The sequence below is a fragment of the Heteronotia binoei genome, chromosome 2 (assembly GCF_032191835.1).
Source record: "Heteronotia binoei isolate CCM8104 ecotype False Entrance Well chromosome 2, APGP_CSIRO_Hbin_v1, whole genome shotgun sequence".
Lineage (NCBI taxonomy): Eukaryota > Metazoa > Chordata > Lepidosauria > Squamata > Gekkonidae > Heteronotia > Heteronotia binoei.
In genome coordinates, this window is record NC_083224.1 from 106344207 (window position 1) to 106370001 (window position 25795).

Genomic DNA, 25795 nt, shown 5'->3' on the forward strand with positions numbered 1-25795 from the left:
CTGAGAGAGCAGCAGCAGCTGAGGCCAAGCGCCAGCACAGCGCAATCTCTCTCTCACACCAACACACACCAACACAGCAGCAATGGAGGAGTCCAGCCAGGCAGACTCCTTAAAAAGGTTCTCTGGCCCTACAGAGAGCAGTTTCAAAAAATAGCACTGCTCTGTGATTGGCCAGACAACAGTGCTTACTTGGATACCCAAGTAAGCAAAAGATCAAAAGAACAACAATGTTGCTGATGGCTGGGGGATCAGCTACACAACAGCCCTGCAAAGCATGCATTTGCAATGCATTTTGCAAATGCATGCTTTGGATTGGCTGCTGGGGCTCCTCTTCCCCCTCCCCTCCTCCCTGATCCCAGGGAGGCTATGGGAGAGGCGGGAAAAGGCTACCAAAGGCGGGAAAGGAGGCAAGCAGCTTCCCTGAGGCTGCAGAAGCCCCTTTCCCGCCTTTTCCATGGATTTCCGTATATTTCCGAATATCTATACGGAAGTATACGGGGAGCCATACTCGGCTCCCGCATAATGGGCCCCAATTGGATTCAGCTGTATGCGATTCCATATATAGCCGAATCAGGGGTGATTCGGCGGTTCATTCAGTTCGACCGAACCAAATGCACAACCCTAATTTCTATCTCAAAAGTTTTTCCCATCTAACTAATTTACCTTTTAACATGTAACATACATATAGTTTGCCATTAGAAGAAAAATACATTAAAATGTAGTGAAGATGGTTTAATATGTGTAATGAAATAACCGTGACAGCTCTCTTTCAAAAGTACTGAGGGGTAAACCTTTTCTTGCACACAGACAGCCCCCTAATCTCAAACAACTCCTCACCCACAACAATACAACATCTCATCTGAGCATGGACACTGGTACCAGAGCTTGCAATAAACCCAAGTGCCGACTTTGCTGCCACATACACCCAAACAACACAATCACTGCACCTAACAGCATTAACTACACCATCTCAGGCTCATTCACTTATTCATCTTTCAGTGTTATAGATGCCATTAAAAGCCAACAATGCCCTCCAGTTCTCTACATAGGGCAAACAGGACAAACCCTCCACCAAAGGATAAATGGACAGAAATCTGACATCAGGAATTACAGAAATGAGAAATGAGAAACACTTTAACCTTCCTGAGCATTCAATGGGTGACCTCAAAGTAGCTGTTCTACTGCAAAGGAACTTCAAGAACAGAATGGAAAGAGAAATGGCTGAATTACAAATTATTATGAAACTTGGAACAAACACCTCCTCAGGACTGAACAGGGATATTGATTTTTTATCTCATTACATATGCTAACCTACTCTCACTGAGTATAGTTATACATCCACAATATTCCAATGAATTTCTCTTTTAGAATAGTGTATCAGAATAATTTTTTGTATTGACATACTCAAAATAGGGATATTGGTTGTTTATCTCATTACATATACTTAACCCATATTCACTATGTTTTATTGCACTTTTTTTTCTAATGGCAAACTAGAATGATGTTTACATGTTAAAAAGTAAATTAAGTGGATAAGAACGTCACTATCAAATGTATTTCTCTTTTAACTGTATTGACATACTCAAATAGGGATATTGGCTGTTTATTTCATTACACATACTAAACCCATCTTCATTACATTTTAATGTATTTTTCTTCTAATGGCAAACTATATGTATGTTACATGTTAAAAGGTAAATTAGTTGGATGGGAAAAACTCCTGAGATAGAAATGCCTTCAATTTGGTCCAGGCTTGCTTATAACAAGAAAGTGACTAACAGACATTCTCACATTTTGATATGTTACTGTTTTACTGGTTCTTATGCTCATGTTACCCAGATCAAAGGTTTGCTCAATTTGTTAGTTTCACTATTCTGTCATTCGATCTTAAATTTGTACCATTTTGCTGCCTACCACTAAACCACTGCCTACCAGGCCACCTATATGTAGCTCTGCTCACTTTACCTGACTCACTGTACCTGATTCCTTGTCTGATGAAGTGTGCTTAGAGCACACGAAAGCTTACATTCTGAATAAAACTTTGTTGGTCTTAAAGGTGCTACTTGGCTCCTGCTATAATCCCTTACTATTTAAGCTGAGGCATACTTGAATTCGACTTGTTAAGTTCTTATTGAAGTCTACCTATATATTGGAAACATATTTGAAATGCTACAAAAGATAATGGAAACTAGTTTCATATGAAACAGTGCACGCTATTCCTAGGAAATAGTGCCTTCCTATTCCTAGGAAAGTTTCAGATAAGACTTGAAGCAATGCAAACTGAGCTGCTTTTAAGTTTGTGAACCAATCCATTAAACCTGAATTCCAAAGCAAATTTGGACAATGCAGACACTATTGTCTTTTACAGCTTCCCCATCCCTATCTTGACAACCATGACAGTGAAATCGCTGACCATGAGTCAGACATCCTGGAGTGTGAAGTCAAATGGGCCTTAGAAAGCATTACTAACAACAAAGCAAGGGGAGAGGACGGTATCCCAGTTGAGCTATTCAAAGTTCTAAAAGATGATGCTGTTAAAGTGATGCATACATTATGTCAACAAATTTGGAAAATGCAACAGTGGCCACAGGATTGAAAAAGACCAGTTTATATTCCAATCCCAAAGAAGGGTAATGCCAAAGACTGTTCAAACTATCGCACCATTGCATTCATTTCACATGCCATCAAGGTCATGTTAAAGATCCTACAAGCTAGGCTTCAGCAGTATGTAGATAGGGAACTACCAGAAGTTTAAGCTGGGTTTCAAAGAGGTAGAGGAACTAGAGATCAAATTGCCAACGTTCGATAGATTATGGAGAAAGCACGGGAGTATCAGAAAAACGTCTATTTCTGTTTCACTGACAACACTGAAGCCTTTGATTGTGTGGATCACAACAAACTGTGGCAAGTCCTTAAAAAGATGGGAGTACCAGATCTGTCTCCTGAGAAACCTGTATAAGGGTCAAGAAGCAACTGTCAGAATGGGATATGGAACAACTGATTGGTTTAGAATAGGAAAAGGAGTTCGACAAGGATGTATATTGTCACCCTGCTTATTTAATTTATATGCAGAGTACATCATGCAGAATGCTGGCCTGGATGAAGCAGAAGCCGGAATTAAGATTTCCATGAAAAACATCAACAACCTCAGATATGCAGATGACACCACTCTAGTGGCAGAAAGTGAGGAGGACCTAAAGAACCTCTTGTTGAGGGTGAAAGAGGAGAGCACAAAAGTAGGCTTGAAACTCAATATCAAAAGAACTAAGATCATGCATCTGGCCCCATCACACCTTGGCAAATAGAAGGGGAAGACATGGAAATAGTGACAGACTTCACATTTCTGGGATCCAAGATCACTGTAGATGGTGACTGTAGCCATGAAATTAAAAGACGTTTGCTCCTTGGGAGGACAGCTATGGCGAACCTGGGAAGTGTAATAAAAAGTAGAGACATCACCCGGCCAACAAAAGTCCGTATAGTCAAAGCGCTGGTTTTTCCAGTAGTAATGTATGGCTGTGAGAGCTGGACCATAAGGAAGGCCGAGCGCAGAAGAATAGATGTTTTTGAGCTGTGGTGCTGGAGAAGAATCTTGAGAGTCACTTGAACTGTGAGAAGATCAAATCAGTCAGTCCTAAGGGAAATCAACTCAGGCTGTTCCTTGCAAGGTCAGATGCTGAAGCTGAAGCTCAAATACTTTGACCACCAAATGAGAAGGGAGCACTCACTGGAGAAAATCCTGATGCTGGGAAAGACAGAAGGCAAAAGAAGAAGGGGACTGCAAAAGATGAGATGGCTGGACAGTGTTAGTGATGTAACAAACACGAATTTGAGCAGACTTCAGAGGATGGTGGAAGACAGGAGGGCCTGGCATGACTTTGTCCATGGGATCGCAAAGAGTCGGACTTGACTATGTGACTGAACAACAAAAATCCCTATCTTTGAAGCTTATGCTTGTATGTGGTACTAAAATCTGTCAAAAGCTTTATATAAATATATATAATGGAAGTAGGGGCCTCAGGCTGTTAGCTCTATGAAGAAGTCATGGCGTTACAATGTTTGTTGCAGCATTCTAGCAAGATCATTCTCTCATCTTTTAAGCCAGTGAAATGTCTAACTATGTACCTATCATTAAGGGACACGTATATTATCAATATACATCTTGACAGGCCTTTCTGTCAAGATGTATATTGATAATTTTTCCCCTGGAAACATGCCAAGCACAAGTTAGGGTTAGATTTCTTTTTCCTAATTGTATAGAAGTTATATCCCTTTTCTGTTTTGTTGCTTTAGGGTGTTCATTCTGATTCTTGTTGCCATCAGCATTCTCTGGATCCCCATCATCCAGACAGCTAACAGTGGTCAGCTCTTTGATTACATTCAGTCAATAACCAGTTACCTAGCGCCTCCCATCACTGCACTTTTCATCCTAGCAATCTTCTGCAAGAGGATCAATGAGCCAGTAAGTACAGAATCAATGAGGAGGTTTGTATGAAAAATAGCATCTTCCAAATGCCATTGTTTCATAGTTTTTAAGAGCAGACTTCTCTTGAATGCAACAACTGTGGAATTTAGCCCAATTAGAGTAAAGCATCTCTTTTAAAAGATTCTTAGAACTTCATTTACTGGTTTAACAGAAAGAAATGATATAACACAGGAAGGAAAGAAGGAAGGAAGGGGAGAGAGTAGAAAACAATAAAGAATTGCTAATACTTATTTTCCTTCTCTGTTTAGAAAGTAAGTCTTCTTCCAAAGTTGATTTTTTTTTTTAGTTTGAATCTTGTAGTCTCCTTTAGTTTGAGACTTCAAGAGAGCACATTCTTATATAATTATGTGAGGAATCTATTCTTGGGAGCAGAGCCGTATTTCAGTCATCTCTGTCTGATAAACTCAATAAATAAACTGATCTTGTTAGATTTCATATTCTGTTGTATTGCATCCCTTCAGCATCTGAAATCCAAATGAACTCTACTGTTCCCAAACCAGCACAAGAAAATGTCCTCATACTGGAGAGTTACAGCTTTATGCACCCTAAACCCAATGCTCTACATGGCCTGTATGACAAAATTTAAGATTAGAATTGTTGCTTCCATACCCAGTGCAATCCCACTTCAACGGCTTCCCCTCAGATCTTTGCCCTTCAAGCACAATGTATAGAGGGAAGGAAAGTGTGTATGTGTGTGTTTTAAAAGCATATTTGTTATAATGAGCAATAAGAAGCTACCGGCAAAATGAATGAAAATCCTGTGTTCTAGAATGCTGCTAGAAGTATAAAATAACTCCCCAGCATATGCTAGCCCATAGGGAGTGTAAATCCCTTCACCAGTATCCAGAATCTCCAGGTGAAAGATATCAGTTCACTGCAGACCTTTAGTTTGGAATCTATTCAAGTCTCTTAACTTCCTTGCTGCATCTCCACATCCATGCCCCAAACTAAGTTTTTCTGTGGATATTCTGGCTCACTGGAGTTCTATTGCCAAATACATACATACATACATACATATATTTGAGAAGAATGTACCAGAGAACATCCTAGCTTTTCCTTGTAAAATTGTGAGTGGGTTCTGAATCTGTTATTCCGTAAGAAACTGAAGATCACATAAAGTCTTCAAAGCACTACAATTCGGCCCTTTCCCAGCCGGGCGGTCCATCGACCGCTGAGGCTGGGGGCCGCCCATTGCCTCCCCGTGCGGATGAGAGGCAATGGGTTTTTCCAAGGGAGGGGGCGAGGAGCGGCCTTATAAGGCTGCTCCCGCCCCCTCAAACGCAGTCGTTTTTTGTTATCGGCCGGGCGCACTCACCGTTGCGCCGGGGGCCGAAACGAGCGAGGCCGGGTTGCCGCGTGGATAAAAGGGGCGGCTTCGGAGGCGTCGGGTGGCTGCCGCGCTCGTCAGGGAGCTGCGTGTGCACCCGCGCCTATTGCAGGGGCCTCGTTGAAGGCTGGAGGCGTTTGAGGAGGAGCAGCTGGCCATCGGGTCGGGCGTCGGCGCGGCAGGCTTTTCGGCGGAGTCTGTGGGCCGTGAGGCTTTCGTCGTCTCCCCTCCTTTCTTTTCTTGGGCGGCCGCATTCCCCACGGGCGGGTAAAAAGGGCCGTGTTGGTGTGCCAGCGCCTGCGTGCGGCTCCCCTGGGGGTGGGGGTAGGCCGTAGCGGGCCGTTTGTGTGTTCCTCGAGGGGCCTGGTGGTTTACCTCACCCCACTCCTTTGCAGTTTTTCTTTGCTGGCACAGCTGAACGGGGCAAGCCTCTCTGAGTTGTTGTGGGGGGCCTTTTTTCAGGGTGGTGGCTGCACCCCCCCCCTTTTTTTCCTTATTTTATTGTTGGAGTGGCTGGGGTAAAGTGTGTTTTTTTACACCCCCCCCCCTTCATTCAGAGGTGGGCTTTGATAGGCTTGCCTTTTTGAGATTTAAATATATATATATATATATATATATATATATATATATATATATATATATATATAATAAAGGCAGGGGAATCGACTATGGGTCCTAAGAAGGGCCAAGGGAACAAGAAGGGCAAGCAGCCCGCTAAGCGCCCTCCTAAGCGTCCCCACCCAGAGCTACCTCCGTCTGAGGAAGCTGATGAAGGTCACACCAGGCAAGCCATCATTGATCAATTGACGGCCTTAGAAGAAGCTATGGGTGTGGCCGGTCCCTCAAGGAGGGTTACTGGTCTTCTTGGGTCTGGCAGGGCTGCTACCATCTCCTTCCAGAAGGAGGTGCTGGCCCGGCTTTCTGTTTTGAAGGGTGCAGAAGGAAGCAGTGGAGCGGTGAATCCAGGAGTGCCCCCTGAGGACGAGCCCAGTGAGGAGCCTGAGGCTGTCGTGGTTGTGCCACCAGTGAGTGATGGTAAGTTGCCTGTTTCACAGCAAGGAGTAGTTTGGCCATGGGGCCCCTTAGGGCCTGGCCTAGTATCTGGTTCCAAGCCAAAGGGGGGTCCTGAGGTGTCGGGGGCTCATTATGCGGGTCCGTCGCCTCTTATGGGGCAGCAGGCAGCCCCCTTTTCCCTTGCCCCGGCTGGTTCTTCGTCAGCGTCGGTTGCTGGGGGTGCTTGGACCCCTTGGGGCGTCGCCCCAGGGGCCAGTGGTTTTGTAGCTGGCTCTGGGGTTGTTGGCCAGTGTGAGGAAAAACCCCCTACTTTTCCTAATATGTGCACATCATGATCACCAACATGGTTGCCAGGGCGCCTGGAGAAGTAAGCTTGCATCCGCCTGGCCAGTGAATGCGAGTGATGCTACCCAGGAACTACATAAGACTCCAGTGTACCTATTAACAAGTATATGAGCGCTTGAGTCAGGCACAGAGTGTCTGCAGCCGCGCTCTAACCTGTCCCCGCCATCACGTGGAACCCGCCATGGCAAGGAGGAGGCTACGCCGCCACGGAGCTGTCCAGGCGAACGGTGTGAAGCGTTAAGCATGGAAACCACTGTGTTTTGCTTACACCACATGTAGCCATCTTCCTGCCTGGTTGGGCTTCATTCCTTCTATGTGGGAACCTCACGTACACACCTTGAGTCATTCCTAGCCCGCAAGCAACCCACTTAGTTTATGAATGGATTAATGGCTCCACTATTAATCCTGATTGCCCAGTGGTTTCCTAAACAACTGTCTTCACCCCGGAGAGTTGAGAAAGAGGAAGAATCTCTCCTGATACCATCAAGCCTTTTTGTCTACACCGGAATACCTAGGTGCATATCTGATTCTCTATTGTCCCTTTCCCAGTTAATCCCATCTCCTCCCAATCACCCAGTCATTCCCACATTGATACCTACGGAGCCGCCCCAGGCCCTGTCGCAACCTGGAAGTTTCCAGGATGCCCAGGATGAAGGTGATGTTCATTGGTTGAAGTACACACCCAATCAGGTGTCGCCATTGACCCACCATTGGTCCCGCCGAAGTCCAGCCTTCTTGGTCATCAGCAGAACCTCCCATTACCACTCCCAGTCACCTCCCATCCCCTCAGGATTAAGGTGACTCTATATAACCTGTGGACTAGCTACCCACAGGTGTGCCCTCTACTCAGTAAACCCCCATTCCCGCTGGGTAGTAACACCCCCGATTCCTGATCAGTTTCGGGACCTTTCCCCCATTTCCTCATTCGTCGCCATCGGAGCCTTCCATTGGAGTCTGCGAGAGGTAGTATTACCCTGTATGTCAATTCCTTTATGTTCCCCTATCGATCTCTCTATTTTTCCTAGACCTGTATGAATGTGTGAGTGTTTTGTATTTTTACCTTGTATGAAAGAAATATTATTCTAAATAAATTACAATTGATTTTTACTAAATTAGAGTCTCTTATTGAGCATTGACTCTCTGAACGGTTGAGCCTGGTATACAATTGATAACAAAGATTCCTTTTTGGGGCTAACTGTCTCTCAATCTAATTCCCCAATCTCATTTTGAGAGCAGTTTCCCTAACAGAAATTGGTGGAGAAAGCTTGGGCATTATCCTGTTTGTGTGAACGCACGCGAGTCGACACGCGTGTCTTCATACAGACAGACGTAAGGTTGCACCGTTCAGAAAGTCTTGCTAGCGAGGCTATTGCGTGAGTGATTGAGTGAATGAGTTCTGTGTGAACGGCTCTAGCGAGCATTTCTATAATTTGTGGGTCGGGCTGCTCCCCTTTCTATCATTCAGCGTTGGACTTCTCAGCCGCCCCGAGGAGGCCAGACACCTCGCAAGAGGACTGAGCCCGATCGAACGCAAGGGGGAAGTCCCGTGAAGTCCGGCCGCCGTCCCGAGGCCTTCTAAACGCGTCTATCGTGGGAGGGAATGTCAGGACAGGCTAGGATTGTTTAAGATCTGGATAGAGCACCCTTCCCTTCTCCTTTTTCTTTTAGAGCTTAGTGCACACACACACGCACACACACTACATACACATACACCTACACACGCACACCCAAGTCCTTACATGAGTCTAGGCCAAGGCTAGTCTAAGGCACCCGACAGTCAAGAAGGCAAGCGGGTCACAGGACCGTTGCAATCTGACTGCTGGGCAACTTTTATTTTGTTTTTGTTTGCCCGAGACGCGATCGTTGGGTCGGCTCGCGGCGCCCTTTTCTGGCTGAGACGCGATCGTTGGGTCGGCTCTTGCCTAAAACTCTGCCCGGTGACGCGATCGTTGGGTCGGCCCGTGGCTCCCTTTTCACCCGAGACGCGATCATTGGGTCGGCTCGTGGATTTTCCCTTTGGCTGAGACGCAATCATAGGATTGGCTCATTGCCTAAAACTCTGCCCGGTGACGCGATCGTTGGGTCGGCCCGTGGCTCCCTTTTCACCCGAGACGCGATCATTGGGTCGGCTCGTGGATTTTCCCTTTGGCTGAGACGCAATCATAGGATTGGCTCATTGCCTAAAACTCTGCCCGGTGACGCGATCGTTGGGTCGGCCCGTGGCTCCCTTTTCACCCGAGACGCGATCATTGGGTCGGCTCGTGGATTTCCCCTGGTGGCCGAGACGCAATCATAGGATTGGCTCGTTGCCTACAACTTTGCCCGGAGACGCGATCGTTGGGTCGGCCCGTGGCTCCCTTTTTCACCTGAGACGCGATCGTTGGGTCGGCTCGGTGCCCCGTAACTTTAGCTGAAACACCACCGGAGGTTGGCAGTAGGTGAGATACAAAGAAAACTAAACTGAAATGGAGATTTTCGCCAAAAAGGGGGAACTCCCCAAGTTGGAGAAATGGTTAATAAAGAAAGGGGACAACCCCTGGAACAAGGGAGTCTTTAACCAAGGCTCGGATCCCCTCCAGTCCTTTAGGGATATATTTGAAGAAAATTGCAACAACAAAACAATTAGCACTGGCAAAAGAGACCTTTTTGCCTCGTGGGGTTTGTTTGAAGCCCTGCGGGATAGCTCTGCCTTGAACAAACAGCTCAAGGAGCAGTTAGCCCAGAAAGACCAGCAGATAGAAAGGAAGGAACAAGAATTTGAGGAAACGCTTAAGAAACATGCAGAAGCATTAGAACAAGCATTCCAAAATTATGAGGCAGAGAAGGAACGCCTAGCTGGGGAAAATAATAGCTTGGACCTCGACTGGCAGCAGGCAAGTCGAACCATAGAAGAGGTTAAGATAGAGAAAAATACCCTGGCCTTAATACACCAAGATGCCCTAACGGCTCTAAAGAAAGCCCAATCGCAAATAAAGGCATTGAGCAAAGAGCTGGAGCAAACCAAAAACCGGAATGACAAACTGCAATATGCCGTTGAAATAGCCACAGAAACGGTGAAGAAAACCAAAGAGGCAGCTAATCATGAGGCATGTAAAAAAGAAATTGCCTCATTGCAGCAGAAGTTAGACCGTAAAAATGCTCTTATAGCAACGGTCTCCCCATCCACCTTCTATGCTTTTTCGGATGAGGAAAGTGAGGATGAGGAGGAAATACAACCCTGTGAGGTTGCCCCCGCCCCAGTATGCCCGGTGGTTACCCGGCAAACTACCACTAGACAGGGGAACGGTAAAGAGACGGTGCAGATAATTAAGGAGGTTAAAGATTGGAAAATTGAAAATATTAAAATGGCACACCAAATTCTAGGCCCATATAATAGAGAAACCTCCATCCGATGGATGATGCAAATGTACCGGGAATACCCAAACATAACCATCAGGGAGTTAAATCAAGTCCTGAGGTTGGCTGTAAACGGCCCCCATGTAGAAAAGGTGAGAGAAAAATTGCTAGTCGCTCCCAAAGATGTCATAACCACCTTGGAGTGGATAGCGGAACTATTGAGAATTACTTGGAATGAAGAGAATATTAAATATGTGTATACCCAGACCGTGCAAGGTCCAGATGAAGACCCTATGGTCTATCTATCAAAGAAACAATTTTTAGCCTTAGCTGCAGACGTAGTATTCCCGGAGGAAGAGGGTCAGGAGCCCGACTACGATGACGCTGATTTTATAACAGATGTCATTAAAGGCCTCAACCCAGAAACGCGGCAGGCGCTAGGACCCACACATGCTCCTAACCCCAAATGGAGCACACTTTACGCCAATCTGGAAAATATAAGCAGATATATGGACACGGTTGCGCAAGGGAAAAAGAGTAGTAAGAAAGACCGGGCTAAGGAAGCTGTTAATACAGTTACTTATGCTAACAACGGGCCTCACTCTCAGTATCAGAAGAGGGAAGTTAATCCGGACCCCTATAACCCATCGCAGCCTCCAGCCAATCCTCCAATAGGACAAAATAAGCACGCTCAGGCGCGGAACAATGGGAAACCGGCCAGGCAGAAGCCCGGAGCGGGGGGAGGGAACCCTAATTATCAACCGAGAGCCCCTCCTCCACCCGTGCAGCCCTCGGCCCCTTTTCCTTCTCCCGCAGTGCAACCGCCTCCGGCCCCACAGCCTAACACAATGACGGGCCCTTATGGGGAGGCATATCAAGATTTACAGAATCAGAGTCGAGGGTACAAGCCTCCCTTTAACGGAAAGGCCGAGCGGACTCGTTTTTGGAACTCGCTATCGCCCGTAGAACAGACTCAGCGGAAAGCGCTCTGGAACTTTTTACTCCGTGCAGGGTGCGACATGACCAATATGGATCTAGCACCCACTGCACTTTTGATGGAAAGGCAACAACAAGTGATACAGGGGTGGGGAAATCAGCAGCCGTCTGCTCCCCCACCTCCGCCAACCCAATCTCATTTTGCGGCGCCGCAAGGGTATGCACCGCCCGTAGCTGCAGTAGTTCAACATCCACCCCCTCCAATGCACCCCACTGTTCAGCTATATCCGGCTCCGATAGCCGCGGTCCAGCAGCAAACGGTCGTTAACAGTCCGGAATATGAGGAACAGGGTCTGCGCTAGGGGTGCCCGGGGCCCACTAATCTCCCCGAAGGAGTAGTGGCTAGACTTAAGCCAGACACTTGGGGGAGACCAATGGTAAAGGCGGGCATTGGGGCTCCAGGGAACATTAAACCTGCCACTCTACTAGTAGACACAGGAGCATCGATTAGTGTGCTCCATCCAACGCTAGTTACTCAAGGTACACAGACAGATAAAACTCTGGAACTGGCTGGGTATGCGGGAGGAAGCCATCTATCCCACATTTGGAAAAAGATTCCAATCACAATAGGGAGACTCAAAGCCACCATGAGAGCCTGTAATAATGCAGGAGAAGACGATGGGATGATTGGGGCTCCCTTCTTAAAGAAAAACCATTTAACGGTAGATTTAGCCAACGGACTCCTGTGGCACATCCCGGGAGGCCCGGACTTTATTAATGCTATACACCGATGTGCAGCTTTAAAAGCTCCCTTCCCTGTATGTTCAGTAACGGGAGATCTATGGACCCTAAAGTTTCCCGGGGTATGGATTACTGACAAGGCGGAGTGTGGGACTGTGAGAAACGCTTGTGTTCTCATAGAAGGCAAAGATCCTCCTCCCCAGCGTCAGTACAAATACCCCGCGGAAGCGGAAACAGGGATAGGAAAAACAATTGAGGGTCTGTTGAAGTGGGACGTCATCCTCCCAATGCAGTCCATCTGCAATGCCCCCTTGTGGCCGGTCTTAAAGGCAGATGGAGTAACTTGGAGGATGACAGTGGATTTCAGAGCCCTCAATGCAGTGACTCCCCCGGTGGCCCCGGTGGTCGCCAAGTACAACGAGATAGTGGCAGCCATTGCAGCGGGATCTAAATTTTACAGCGTGGTGGACTTGGCCAACGCGTTCCACTCGATCCGCCTGCACGAATCTTGTTGGTATAAATTTGCATTTACCTTCCGCGGCCAACAATACGTGTTCAAGCGGACACCGCAGGGCTTCCATTCTAGCCCAAGCATTTGTCACGCGCATGTTGTACAGATGTGGGACCGACTGCTGCCCGGATCAAAGGATTGCGTGCTCAGTTATGTAGATGACGTGCTGATCCACGCAGAGACAGAGGAGAAGGTCCGGGAGGTCACTGAGGAGGTCCTCAACCTCATCCAGGAAACGGGCTTCAGAGCAAGCAGGGAGAAAGCCCAGCTAGTAAAGACCGAGGTGAAGTACCTCGGCATCACACTAGGAGCAGAAGGAAGAACACCGGACTCACAGAGAGTGGAAGTGATTTCCAAACTCCCTGCCCCCACAGACCCCCACTCACTAAGAGCTTTGTTAGGTACCTTTAACTTTTCCCGGGACTTCATCGAGATGTTCTCCGAGAAAGCCCGACCTCTTTATGAGCTCCTGAAGAAAGATGTGCAGTGGTATTGGGGACCGGAGCAGCAAAAGGCTTTTGCAGAGCTCAAAAATGACCTCGCAAAGGCTCCGGCGCTTGCCCATCCCGACGTTACCCAGCCGTTTTTCATTCAGCTGGCTATCTCGGAGCACAGTCTGGGGGCTACTCTGATCCAGAGACGAGCGGGATCGCAGAGGGTGGTGGCTTACGCCTCCAGGAACCTTACTTCCGTGGAGGAAAAATTCTCCCCCTGCGAGAAGGTCTGCCTCGCTCTGGTTTGGAGTTTAACCCATTGGGAGTTTATAATAGGAGGAGCAAGGGTGGTAGTTCAAACCACTCATTCCCCTCTTAAGTATATTCTCTCCGGGAAAGTTAAAGATGGGCAAGTTTCGAACCAAAGGATCGCCCAATGGACGCTGGCGTTAACTAATAGAGGGGTCGATTTCCAGAAGGAACAAAAGGAACCGCCCTCGCCCTATGGCCTTGTAGTTGAAGGGGAAGAGCATGAGTGTCCGCTGCCAGTGGTACAACATATACCCTGGCCAGTTAATGGAGGAATAACCCTAGCGGAAGCCCGACAACAAGAGCTTGTTTGTTGGTTTTGCGATGGGTCTTCTTTCCATGTAAATGGCTCAGCTCGAACCGGCTACGGCGCCATTAGAGTGCAGGATTCCCTAGTCCTTAAAGGAACCGTCCGCCCTCATTCTAGCCAAGCTGCAGAAGTGGAAGCAGTGCTAGCAATCCTCCAGTTCGAGCCTTTGGATGTTCCCCTAGCCATTTTTACAGATTCTCATTGGACGGTGCAGGCGATCACGGCCTGGCTGCCCATTTGGAAGAAACAGAATTGGCAGAATAGCGAGGGGAAAACAGTCGCGCATTCTCAGAAATGGCTGCAAATAGCGGAGAGAATAGAGGCGCGAACTGACTCCACCTACGTGACTCATGTTAAGGGACATCAGAGACAATATACAGAGGAAGGGATGTGGAACAATAGAGTAGACGCTATTGCCAAAGAAGCTGCATTCGCAGACAGCAATCCTTTCCGCTCACCCCCCACCTTTCCTTTACACCCGGTTACCACCCGGAACCAGAGCAAAGGGAGGGAAATCCTAATGGATCTGGGCGAGCTCCAGACAGACGACCCAGAGATCCTGGAGCTTGCCAAAGCCCAAAAGGATGAAACGGGGAAATATACCATCATTCAGAAAGAGGGCATTTACTGGGCAGTAGATAGTCAGGGGGAGCAACACTGGATTGTACCCCTGCAGGTCAGAGGGGATTTAATCAAGTTTGTGCACGAGCAGGGACACCGCGGTGCAAATCTAACTTTGGAGCGGGTAAAGGAGACGGGCTGGTGGCCGGGCATGCGCCAGGAAGTAGCACAGTGGGTCAATAATTGCCTTGCGTGCGCTATGGTTAATGCCGACACATCAGGACCCAAAGCTCCCATCCAGCACCAAAGAATAGAGGGACCCTGGGCTCGTATACAAATCGATTTTATCGGCCCCCTTCCCCGCACAGCAAGAGGGAACCGATACTGCCTCACGGTGATCGATCCCTTCAGCAAATGGGTGGAGGCCTTCCCGTGTAAATATAATACTGCCGCTACTACTGCTAAAATTTTATTTAACCACCTATGGACGAGGTGGGGAATCCCGAGGGTCATGGACTCGGATTTGGGGTCACACTTCATCGGGGAGGTCACGAAGGAATTATGCAAAGCCTTGGGGGTGGAACAGCGGTTTCACATTGCCGGGCACCCCCAAGCCTCAGGGGCAATTGAGAGGACTAACCGGACTATCAAGGAAGCCCTACGGAAAGTAGTGAAGTCCACAGGCAGGGATTGGGATGAAAAGTTACCCATTATCCTGATGGCACTGAGGGGTACTACTGCAGTTCATGGTCACACACCGCATATGGTCATGACAGGAAGGAAAATGGTGTTGCCAGAAGCCTTCTGGCTCAAAACACAACTTCCATCTGACTGGATGCCGGTGGTTGTGAATGACGCATGGGTGCAATCGCTAGTCACGGAGGTCCACAATATTCACCTGGAGGTAGCTAAACAACTAGGAAAAACACAGCAAGCGATGGATCAGAGATTAGGATGGGTTAAAAACCCTCGAGTGTGGGATCCAGGCCAGCTAGTGCTATATAGGAGATTCTCGCAAAACGAGCACTCCTTGGAAGCCAAATGGTTAGGTCCCGTCCCGATAACACTGAGGATCAGCCCAGCAGTCTACCAAGTAGAAATTCAGAAAAAGAACGGGGAGACCTGGCGAAAGTACTTCCACTGTTCCCAACTCAAGGAATGGAAGGGGACTGCGCCAGCTAACCCTAATCAGATTCAGCAACCTGAAGAGGCGCCGCCGCAGAGAAGAGCTGAAATCCGACAAATCTCTGTCATGCCCTGCCCTGAACCGGTGGATTTTCCCTTAAGTGATACTTTCCTCACCCTTGGTGTAACTTGAACAAGTCTAAGTACAAAGATTCCTGAGACAGACCTGTCCACAGTAATCTAGGGGGGGGGGGGGTGCAGGAGAAAAGAACTCAGAACACAAACATGTAATGTTACAGCGAGTTTTTTTTTCTTCCCCTCTTCTTTTCTTCTCTCTTGCGAACATTACTCCTTCCCTTTCCCCCTATTCCCCAACCTTGCCTTAGTACTTTGACTCCTTCAAGCTTATAGGAATAGCAAGAAGGGTCTACAGCGCAATCTTATCTTTTATTTTCAGGTACACAATATGGATTACCAGAATGTGAAGGTGAGATTTGTGAGAACAATGATGTATGCAATGTATTTAATGTTGATGCTAATGCAGGAGGAATGTACAGCTGATAGAGCAGTATTGCCCACTATAGTCCCATTCTCTCATTGGAGATGTAAGACAAGCCTATATCCCAAGGAAATCATGCTGTGCAAAGTCATAAAGTCTAATTATGGGGAAAATGACAGCAGACTCCCCAGAAGCAGCTATGACTTTCGCAGCTGTGATGAAGAGTGGGTCAGACCACCTAATATGATTCTGTTATGTGCTGGGACCAGGATGTTAACGCAGGAACTGTACTGTTTTTCTCATGAGGACACCATGAGACCTCTAGTGCCAATGCATTGTGTTTATGTCCCAAAGGGCCCACGGAGATTAACAACAACTCCCACAATAACTTCTAGCGCTACTCCAGCCTCTAAAGGGTTTACTGAGGACATGGGGCCATACTGTGAAATTGCAATCGTGTCGACCGCAGTGTGGAGCGCAAAGAATCCTTTCAAATTTATATTATCAATTGGCTCTAGGATAGAAAAGCCGCTTGCGTTCTCAATACAGACACCTAGTGGAGAGACGCATCACTACCAGCTAACTGCATGGTCGAATAAAAATTGGATTGTTACTGATTCGGAGTTAGGAATACAGGGACCTCCTGACTGGTTTATAGTAATAGACCCTCTATGCCAGCGGGAGTCTGCGATGGGAATGAAATTCACCAAGTTGGGCACCTTCAACACAGAGCTTCCATCGGAGGAAGGGAACTACACCCTCACAATAGGGAATTTTACCCAGCTCCAATTCAACCCTCTCATTCCAGACGCTGAGAGCACATTAAGTGCCAACTCTCACATAATTGGCTCCCATGTGATTAAGCGGGATATTAGGGAACAAGTTTTAATTCGGCCACAGATGGTATTAAAGGAGATCAGAGTCAGCCTGACGGGATTAAACACCATCGAAAAATTGCCACAATGTGCTCCCTACTTGGAACCCAGCAAAAAGGGCTGGGAGGCTTGGCTGCAGTTATGGGTGGGGAACACGCCTCGCAGATTGAAACGATCTGTAGGAGACTGGGTTGCACCAGTTGCTGGAGGAGTAGCGGTCTTAGATTCTATAAATATAGAAACCCTCGCAAATAAATTTGCCTACGCTACCTCCTATATTTCCCAGCTGGGAAAACCCATTAATGACTCTTTCCACACCATCTCTGAAGTCCAGCATTCCATCAGTTCCATTTTAGTAAATTGGGAAAACCAAATTGAAAGAGACTTTGCCTTGCTGCTGAGAGGCACTCAATCACTACAATTAAATATTTCTTTAGCACTGGCATGCACCCAGGCTCAAGCTATGAATTTAGCAGTAACCATGGGCATGATCAGACAAGCCACGGAGGGAAATATCCCCCTGGAAATCAAGCAGTTAATTAAGCCAGAAATTCCCACCCCGCAATTGGAATTGGAAGCCTGGTGGACTCTGGTGAATACATCTTTCTCAGTGGACAGGCAGGAATTGAGACTTCTCATCCTGATGCCCACTGCACAAGGGTTCTTTTATGTACACCCCGTTGTGCCACTAGGGCTGCAAGTGGGACCAACCGAAGTTCTGTATTCCTTGGACTCAGATAAATGGGCCAGGAATGAAAACGGAAGTTGGGAAGCTGTGGGTCTACAGGCATGTGTACACAAAGACAACTTGGGATTTATCTGTGATGAGCAGACTCTACAAACTCACCACCCCTGCGTGAACCCCTTAAGGGACTCCCCTCAAGAATGCAAATACGCGCTTAGGCAAGAGAATGCCTCCGCTTTTGTGTACTTGGGAAGAGGGTGTGCTTGCGTGAGGACGTATTGCGAGTATCTCATTATAAATACTTTCCACATCCAACCCATGCTACCAGATGTAAACAGATGTTTCTGCAACCTATCTTCCATTGTGGGATGCGATATAGAATTCACGGTCCCCATATGGACTAGGGAAGAAATCCTGCTGGCCCCGAGTCTGTTCAAATTCATCCAGCCAGTTTTTCTGGGCATGGGGCTGCGGGCGATTAGATCCCTGCTGTCCCATCCCCTTTTAAAACAGACCTTGCAGGAAATTAAGAGGAGCGGAGACACAGCGTCCATGGTGGTTAAACATGATGGACAGGAAATCTCCGGGCTACTGACACAGATCAAGGACACGGGAAAGCATTCGTTCCTTGACGCGCTCCTTGGCTGGAGCCCTACTGGGTCAGCGATCCTTAACGTAGCCCTGCACCCTATTGTAGTCATTTTGGTCTTCCAGATTATACTCTGCATTGCAATAATTGTCTTGGGGTGCTGGCTGAGAAAGCAGCTCAAGAAGGTGGACGAGCTCCAAACCATGTGGAGATATCGTCCCCTCGTCATAGAAAAGCCCTAAGTACCACCTTGAATCCCTTCCCCACTTGTGCGAGGGGGGGAGGGGGAGGCTCCCTTTCTTCATTCCTTTTCCAAGATCTTTCTTTTACTTGTAAGGGAGGGCTGTATAGCCCAAGGGAAGGGGAGAGGGGAGAAAGGCGACGAAACCGAACCGTGGAGGGAGGACCAACAGTGGCAAGGTAGAGCTTGCAAGGGCTGCCACCCGAGGGTTCAGAAGTATTCATCGGAAGACTCCCATCGGGTGCGTGCCCTGCTTTGCCACTTCAGGCTCCCATCTGAACCGGATCGCGCCAGGCGCGTCAGTTCGACAGGCCCACTGGGACCCCCGGTTTTGCAGCCCCACATGTTTAACAACAGCGGGGACCGGTCGGGTCACAGGCTAAAGCCGTCGGATCATCCCCCTCTGATGCCTCGATTCCACCAAGTAGCTAAAGGGTCACAACGAGTCAAATCAAAGCTCGGCCCAATATATATTTTAAATCCCTACACCCTGTGTATAGGTTTGGAAAACTTCCCCCTCCTTGCTCACCCCTGAACAAGACTTTAAGGGTAAAGACCCCACTGCCCCGTCGCTCCCAGATCACCCTGTATTTGGGGCATTTGCATAAATCTCTTCGGCACATGCTCCAACTTTCGGGATGGGAAACAGAGGACGATGGGAAGTGTAGTCCCCACAGCCCGCTTTTACATTATGCATGTCAGTATCTTTCAGCCCCTCGCTCTGTTCCTATGGGGAGTTCTATCTTTTACCAAGTAAAGGGTGGGCTCGTTGGCCCAGGGGGAAGGGGTGAGAGGAAGCCCAAATTGAGCAGAACAAACTCAGGGCATTCTTGCAAGTGTTGGATCGCTTCTTGATGGTCTAGATAACAGTCCCACCAAGTGATCCATCACTACAAGGCCCAAAGTGACTCTGGGACAGAACCTGTTCTGACCCAGAGAGACTCCCAGCAGTCCAGTGTTTGAGCTCTGTGACTCTTCCGGCGCTCCGTGATCCTGAAGGAACACAGGGAACGGAGAGGGGAAGAAGTTGCAGACGCTCAAAGCATCAGGAACCTGGCGCAGCCTCTGTTCTGACCCATTGGGACGCCTGAGCGTGCAGCCCTTACCCACATAACTGTGGAAGGGACTCAGGCTGTGCATGGGCACCCGAACCGAGGAGCTTAGGAAAGGCCTCCTCCCCCGGGCACCCTAGGTCCGCCAGCTACCTTTTAGATTAAAAAGGCAACGCGGGCGAAGAACGATCTTGGAGCCAATACACCTAAACTATGGTCCATTCACAAGCCACTATCCCCACAAGGAGCGGACCGAACCCAGGTCCATACATTTGATAAATGTTTTATAATATCCTATTCCCAACATGCCTTAGGCTTAGTTCATCTGCATAAACACACCATGCGCATGCACTAACCCAAAGTGCAGGATTGGAGACATCTGGGACTTAGAGTTCTAACCCCCCCTGGGGTAATGAATTATTGCTATTAAGATTTGTCTATCTTTTACCAGAGAAGGTTGGGCCGCCGAAGCAGCCCGAGGGTTAAAAGAGGGCAGGCACGGACACTTGCCCTCCGGAGCGCGGAGCTCCAGCTAAAAGTTCCGCCCACCTAAGGGTCTCAGGGGGCCAGAACAGACTCTGCACCAGGTGCCATACTTGCAGGGGCACCCTGAGTTTGTAAAGGCGCACACGAGACCAGGCAGAATGCTTGAACTCGGCCCCCACCGGGAACGCCAAACACACCGAAGCACCTTCAAGTCACGGTGACTCTGGCTTTCCCCCACCAGAAAGGAGTGCCCAATAATAGGAATACCGCTGAAATTAAACCTCAGACCTTTTGGGGTGATTTTGAGTAAAGGGGGAGCCCCACAATGGCCCCAGGGACCCATTTCAAGGCAAAAGAGTATTTGCATATGTGCCTCCCACTTGGTTTGCTTAATGAACTGAATATCCTCTTTGCCCGACGCCTCTGTGAACCGCCCTGTCTGCCAGTAGAAGGCAGCGCTCAGCGGAAGACATGACGTGTCAGTCTACCCGTTGTCATCTCCCGGGCGGGAGAAGGGACGGAAGATGGGATTTTGGGCCGACCAGCCATGTTTATATGTATGTTTGTAAGATGTTATGAATCTATTTTTGACCAAAAGAAGGGTGCCCACCCTTTTCAGGGGGGGCTGGGCTCAAAAATTAGAGCAGGCTTTTGGAGAAATTGCGAGGCCGAACCAGGGAGTGTGGAGCTGGAGGGAGCGAGAATCGAGTTAGCCCTTTTACGAGCTATCTCATCAAGCTTTCCCAAGAAGCATCTCCCTGGCGGGAGGCCTCTCCTGGTGGTGTAGGCTCGGAGAAGCCCACCCAAAGGAGTAACCGGCCGCGCTCAAAGCCCTCCTCACCATGGTTTCCATCGCATGGTCAGGTTAGCGTGAGGGACGGGAAGAAAAAGAAAAACCCCCACACTGCTTTGCTCAGGGTCATTTGCATCTCCCACACCCACCAATAGACCACTGGCACCACATTAAGGGCACGACCCCACAGGAAGTGGGAACCTCCAGGCAACGCAGAACCCTCCCCTGCCAATCCAAACTTTGATTGACAGACAGGGACCCTTAGGTTGAGTATCAACGGGAACCTAAGTTTTCCTTATGTGTTTGTTTTTGCTTATGTTCTATCTTTTACCAAGTAAAGGGGGAGTCCCCCCCTCCCAGTCAGGGAGGGACTCCAATAGGCCCTAAAAGAGAACCACGCTTAAGCGGGTTCTCCGGAGCCCAAACGGGCTCCCGATTAAAATATGGGAAGCGATCCCTGGGTCTACTTCCCCGAACCTACACACCAGGAGAGGCCTTTCCGTGGCCACGCTCCCCGGTTCGGGTTGTAGACCCATGGGTCCGCACGTCCATCGTATACCGTTCCCCTATGCCAAACCTATAGGGCACGGGAGCGGACCTACTTTAAGATTGAAGAGAGCAGTCCGGAGCCAAACGGGAAAGGGCTGCAAAGGTATAAGAAACTATGACTGTGTATCAGTGTTTTGTCTGGAAAGTTTATTATTGTGCTAGAACTGTATAAACTTGGACAAAAGTCTGTAAAAACCTCTCCCAGAACCCTTTGTCCATGACATTTACATAAATATACAGGAAACTCCTTCTGACAGGGTCTCCCCAGACCATGTGAACGGGCCCCCGACCGGATCCGAGCAGGATCGGAGGCCTCCGTGTTGGGCATGCTCCATGGGTGGCTTGACCTCACTATGGGCAGCCTGAATACAAGGGGGGGGGGGGTGGGATATCCGCTGCAGACTCCTCGGCGCCGCCAGCCTCCTCCCCTCCAGAAGGAGACTACAGACAAGCCAAATGAGAAGGGAAACCTCCCCGTTCCCCAGCGTGGAAGTTATCGAGGGGGGGGGAGAAGAAGACCGAAGACCAAAAAAGGTCAGACAGATGAATTATGTATTAGCATAGTGATAGGATTTGTGTTTTATTATATGTATGAAATGTAACCCAGTGATTTTAAATGACTTGCCTTGGGAATCTGCGTACAATATAAAATGCTTATTGCCTGTCTAATCAATTATGGCAGCCTAGCCGGTCTAGACTGCACACATGATTTCTGCTTTTAAGTGACCTTTGATTCGAATACCTTGTATCTGGAGATTCACCATGTGTTTTTTTTTTTTTTTTATGGATTTTAATAATGCTATATTTTGCTTTTAAGTAACCTTTTAAATTTAAATACTTTGTATTATGAGATTTTATTACGTGCCTTTATGAATTTTAATACTGTTATATGAACCCTTGGTTCAGATACTGTGTATTGTGAAATTTTACTATGTGTTTTAATAATGCTATATGAAATATTGAATATGTACAATGTATCCCAGAAGGCCTCCCTGTAAGCACGAACGCCAAGGAAGGATCTGATGGCCCATTGGCATTTTTAAATTATGTTTTTGAGTAGTTTTAGATAGTGGCTCCAACCTTTTTGCAGGTAGCCGGTATTCCATAGTAGATTTCCCATGCTTCAAGGGTTTAACGCCCTCTTAACGAAGCCCCGTTTTTCTTTATTTTTATCCGTTGCATATGCGAGACTTCGCCACTAGGCGGTGACGTCAGTCTCGAGGGGGGGAACTGTGAGGAAAAACCCCCTACTTTTCCTAATATGTGCACATCATGATCACCAACATGGTTGCCAGGGCGCCTGGAGAAGTAAGCTTGCATCCGCCTGGCCAGTGAATGCGAGTGATGCTACCCAGGAACTACATAAGACTCCAGTGTACCTATTAACAAGTATATGAGCGCTTGAGTCAGGCACAGAGTGTCTGCAGCCGCGCTCTAACCTGTCCCCGCCATCACGTGGAACCCGCCATGGCAAGGAGGAGGCTACGCCGCCACGGAGCTGTCCAGGCGAACGGTGTGAAGCGTTAAGCATGGAAACCACTGTGTTTTGCTTACACCACATGTAGCCATCTTCCTGCCTGGTTGGGCTTCATTCCTTCTATGTGGGAACCTCACGTACACACCTTGAGTCATTCCTAGCCCGCAAGCAACCCACTTAGTTTATGAATGGATTAATGGCTCCACTATTAATCCTGATTGCCCAGTGGTTTCCTAAACAACTGTCTTCACCCCGGAGAGTTGAGAAAGAGGAAGAATCTCTCCTGATACCATCAAGCCTTTTTGTCTACACCGGAATACCTAGGTGCATATCTGATTCTCTATTGTCCCTTTCCCAGTTAATCCCATCTCCTCCCAATCACCCAGTCATTCCCACATTGATACCTACGGAGCCGCCCCAGGCCCTGTCGCAACCTGGAAGTTTCCAGGATGCCCAGGATGAAGGTGATGTTCATTGGTTGAAGTACACACCCAATCAGGTGTCGCCATTGACCCACCATTGGTCCCGCCGAAGTCCAGCCTTCTTGGTCATCAGCAGAACCTCCCATTACCACTCCCAGTCACCTCCCATCCCCTCAGGATTAAGGTGACTCTATATAACCTGTGGACTAGCTACCCACAGGTGTGCCCTCTACTCAGTAAACCCCCATTCCCGCTGGGTAGTAACACCCCCGATTCCTGATCAGTTTCGGGACCTTTCCCCCATTTCCTCATTCGTCGCCATCGGAGCCTTCCATTGGAGTCTGCGAGAGGTAGTATTACCCTGTATGTCAATTCCTTTATGTTCCCCTATCGATCTCTCTATTTTTCCTAGACCTGTATGAATGTGTGAGTGTTTTGTATTTTTACCTTGTATGAAAGAAATATTATTCTAAATAAATTACAATTGATTTTTACTAAATTAGAGTCTCTTATTGAGCATTGACTCTCTGAACGGTTGAGCCTGGTATACAATTGATAACAAAGATTCCTTTTTGGGGCTAACTGTCTCTCAATCTAATTCCCCAATCTCATTTTGAGAGCAGTTTCCCTAACAGCCAGGGGCCAGCGGTCGGTGTGTTACCCTGGGGATGGCAGCAGTCCCCTTCCACGCCATTGTCATGGGCCGGGCAGCAGGCTGGTTTCTGGGGGTTTCCACCCCATCCGCCTGTTCCGTACAGCGCATTGGAGTTGCACGCCTTGCCATTTGGGGACCCTGCCATGCCTTTGGGTGATCACCTTACCGCCACAACCAGGGAAAAAATCCTTAAAGGGGAATATGTTGATGTATTCAGCCTACTGTATCGGGAATTAGAGAAGAAACCTAAGGATGAGCTTGACGAAAAAGATAAAGAGAAGCTCAAGCGCCGCAAAGTAGATAGGACCTGGGCGAACTGGCTTCCCGGTTTCCTCATTTATGCGGGCGTTATTGCCCGGGCCCAACCATGGAGAGCTGCACCACTGTTCCAGTACTGCGACATTATATACCGGGCATATAATGATTTCGCTGGGGGCGCTTGGCTCCAGTACGACGAACAGTTCCGTATGCGGGCAGCGGTTAATCCTTGTCTTCAGTGGAACCAAATCAACCAGCAGCTTTGGCTGCAGCTCATGGCCCCTGCAAAACCTAATGTAGGGGAACGATCCGATAGCGGCCATTTGGTCCAGAAGACTTCTGTTACATCCTTCACTGGCGCCCGCGCAGCCGCGGGGCAGTCGGTTCAGCCACGGCTGCTTTGCTGGGAGTTCACCTCCCAAGGCTCCTGCTCCAGGAAGGGTTGTAAGTATAAACATGAGTGCCCGATCTGCGGGGGCCCCCACGCTTTTACCGCCTGTACTAGGTCCAAACAGCGGTGGCCCGGTAAGCGACCTGGTGGCGGCCCCGGTCAGCCCCCTGGTAAAGGGTCCCAGCCCCATTCGGCTGACGGTTCTTAGGCAGTTGTTAGATCGATACCCCCGTTCCGAGGATGCGCGTTATTTGTTTGAGGGATTCTCTTACGGTTTTAGAATCCCATTTCAGGGCCCCCGGACCCCGTTTTTTGCGGCTAATTTGCGTTCGGTTAAGGGTTTTGAGCGTATTGTTAGGGAAAAGATCAGGAAAGAGTGTGCTGAGGGTCGGGTGTTAGGCCCGTTCAAGTCTCCTCCCCTGCCGAACCTGAGGGTATCCCCCTTGGGGGTTGTACCTAAGAAGGCAGCGGGTGAATTTAGATTGATTCACCACCTTTCTTACCCCAGGGGCAGTTCTGTAAACGATGCAATCCCTCCTGAGCTTTGTTCGGTGAAGTATACTTCTTTTGACCGTGCAGTCCGGCGCTGTGGCAGGGGCGCGGAGTTGGCGAAATGCGATATAAAATCAGCTTTTCGCCTTCTCCCGGTTCATCCGGGGGATTTTGATCTGTTAGGTTTTGCTTTCGAAGGAAGTTATTATGTTGATAGGGCTCTGCCTATGGGTTGTTCAGTTTCCTGCGCCGCATTTGAGCGCTTTAGTACCTTTTTGGAATGGGCCTTGCGTTTCAGAACTGGTTCACGCGACACGGCCCATTATCTAGATGATTTTCTCTTCGTGGGCCCCGCTGGTTCTGGGCAGTGCCTGTCGTTGTTAACCGCCTTTGTGGATTTAGCCGATGAGCTCGGTGTTCCGTTGGCTGCTGAAAAAACGGAGGGCCCAACTACGGTTCTTACCTTTTTGGGCATCGAGTTGGACACGGAGCGCCAGTTTTCTAGACTGCCCGAGGACAAGCGAGTTAGTTTACTGGCTCGGGTGCGAGCGATGTTGGGTAGGCGTAAGGTCACCTTGCTTGAGTTACAGCAGTTAGTGGGTCATCTGAATTTCGCCTGCAAGGTTGTGGCCCCTGGCAGAGCCTTTCTAAGGCAATTCTGCGATGGGATGGCTAACTTGCGCTCACCACATCATGTTACCCGTGTCACGAGGGAAATGCAAGAGGACCTTGCGGTTTGGGAGACATTTTTAAGGGACTTTAATGGCATTTCGTTCTGGCGGGTTGACATGCAGCTTGAGGCCGAGTTACAGATAGTATCCGACGCCGCCGGTTCCATTGGTTTTGGGGTCTATTTCCGCGGGCACTGGTGTGCCGAACAATGGCCACAGGATTGG

General features: G+C 48.5%; 1 protein-coding gene across 1 annotated transcript in view; it reads left to right on the forward strand.

Annotated features, from left to right (window-relative positions):
• The window catches only part of SLC5A9 (solute carrier family 5 member 9), a 221397-nt gene that overhangs the window by 110693 nt on the left and 84909 nt on the right, over window positions 1-25795 (forward strand). Inside the window, exon 12 of the mRNA XM_060231788.1 lies at window positions 4294-4462. Coding sequence (XP_060087771.1) covers window positions 4294-4462 — 169 coding nt within the window. The remainder of the gene's footprint in view (window positions 1-4293; window positions 4463-25795) is intronic.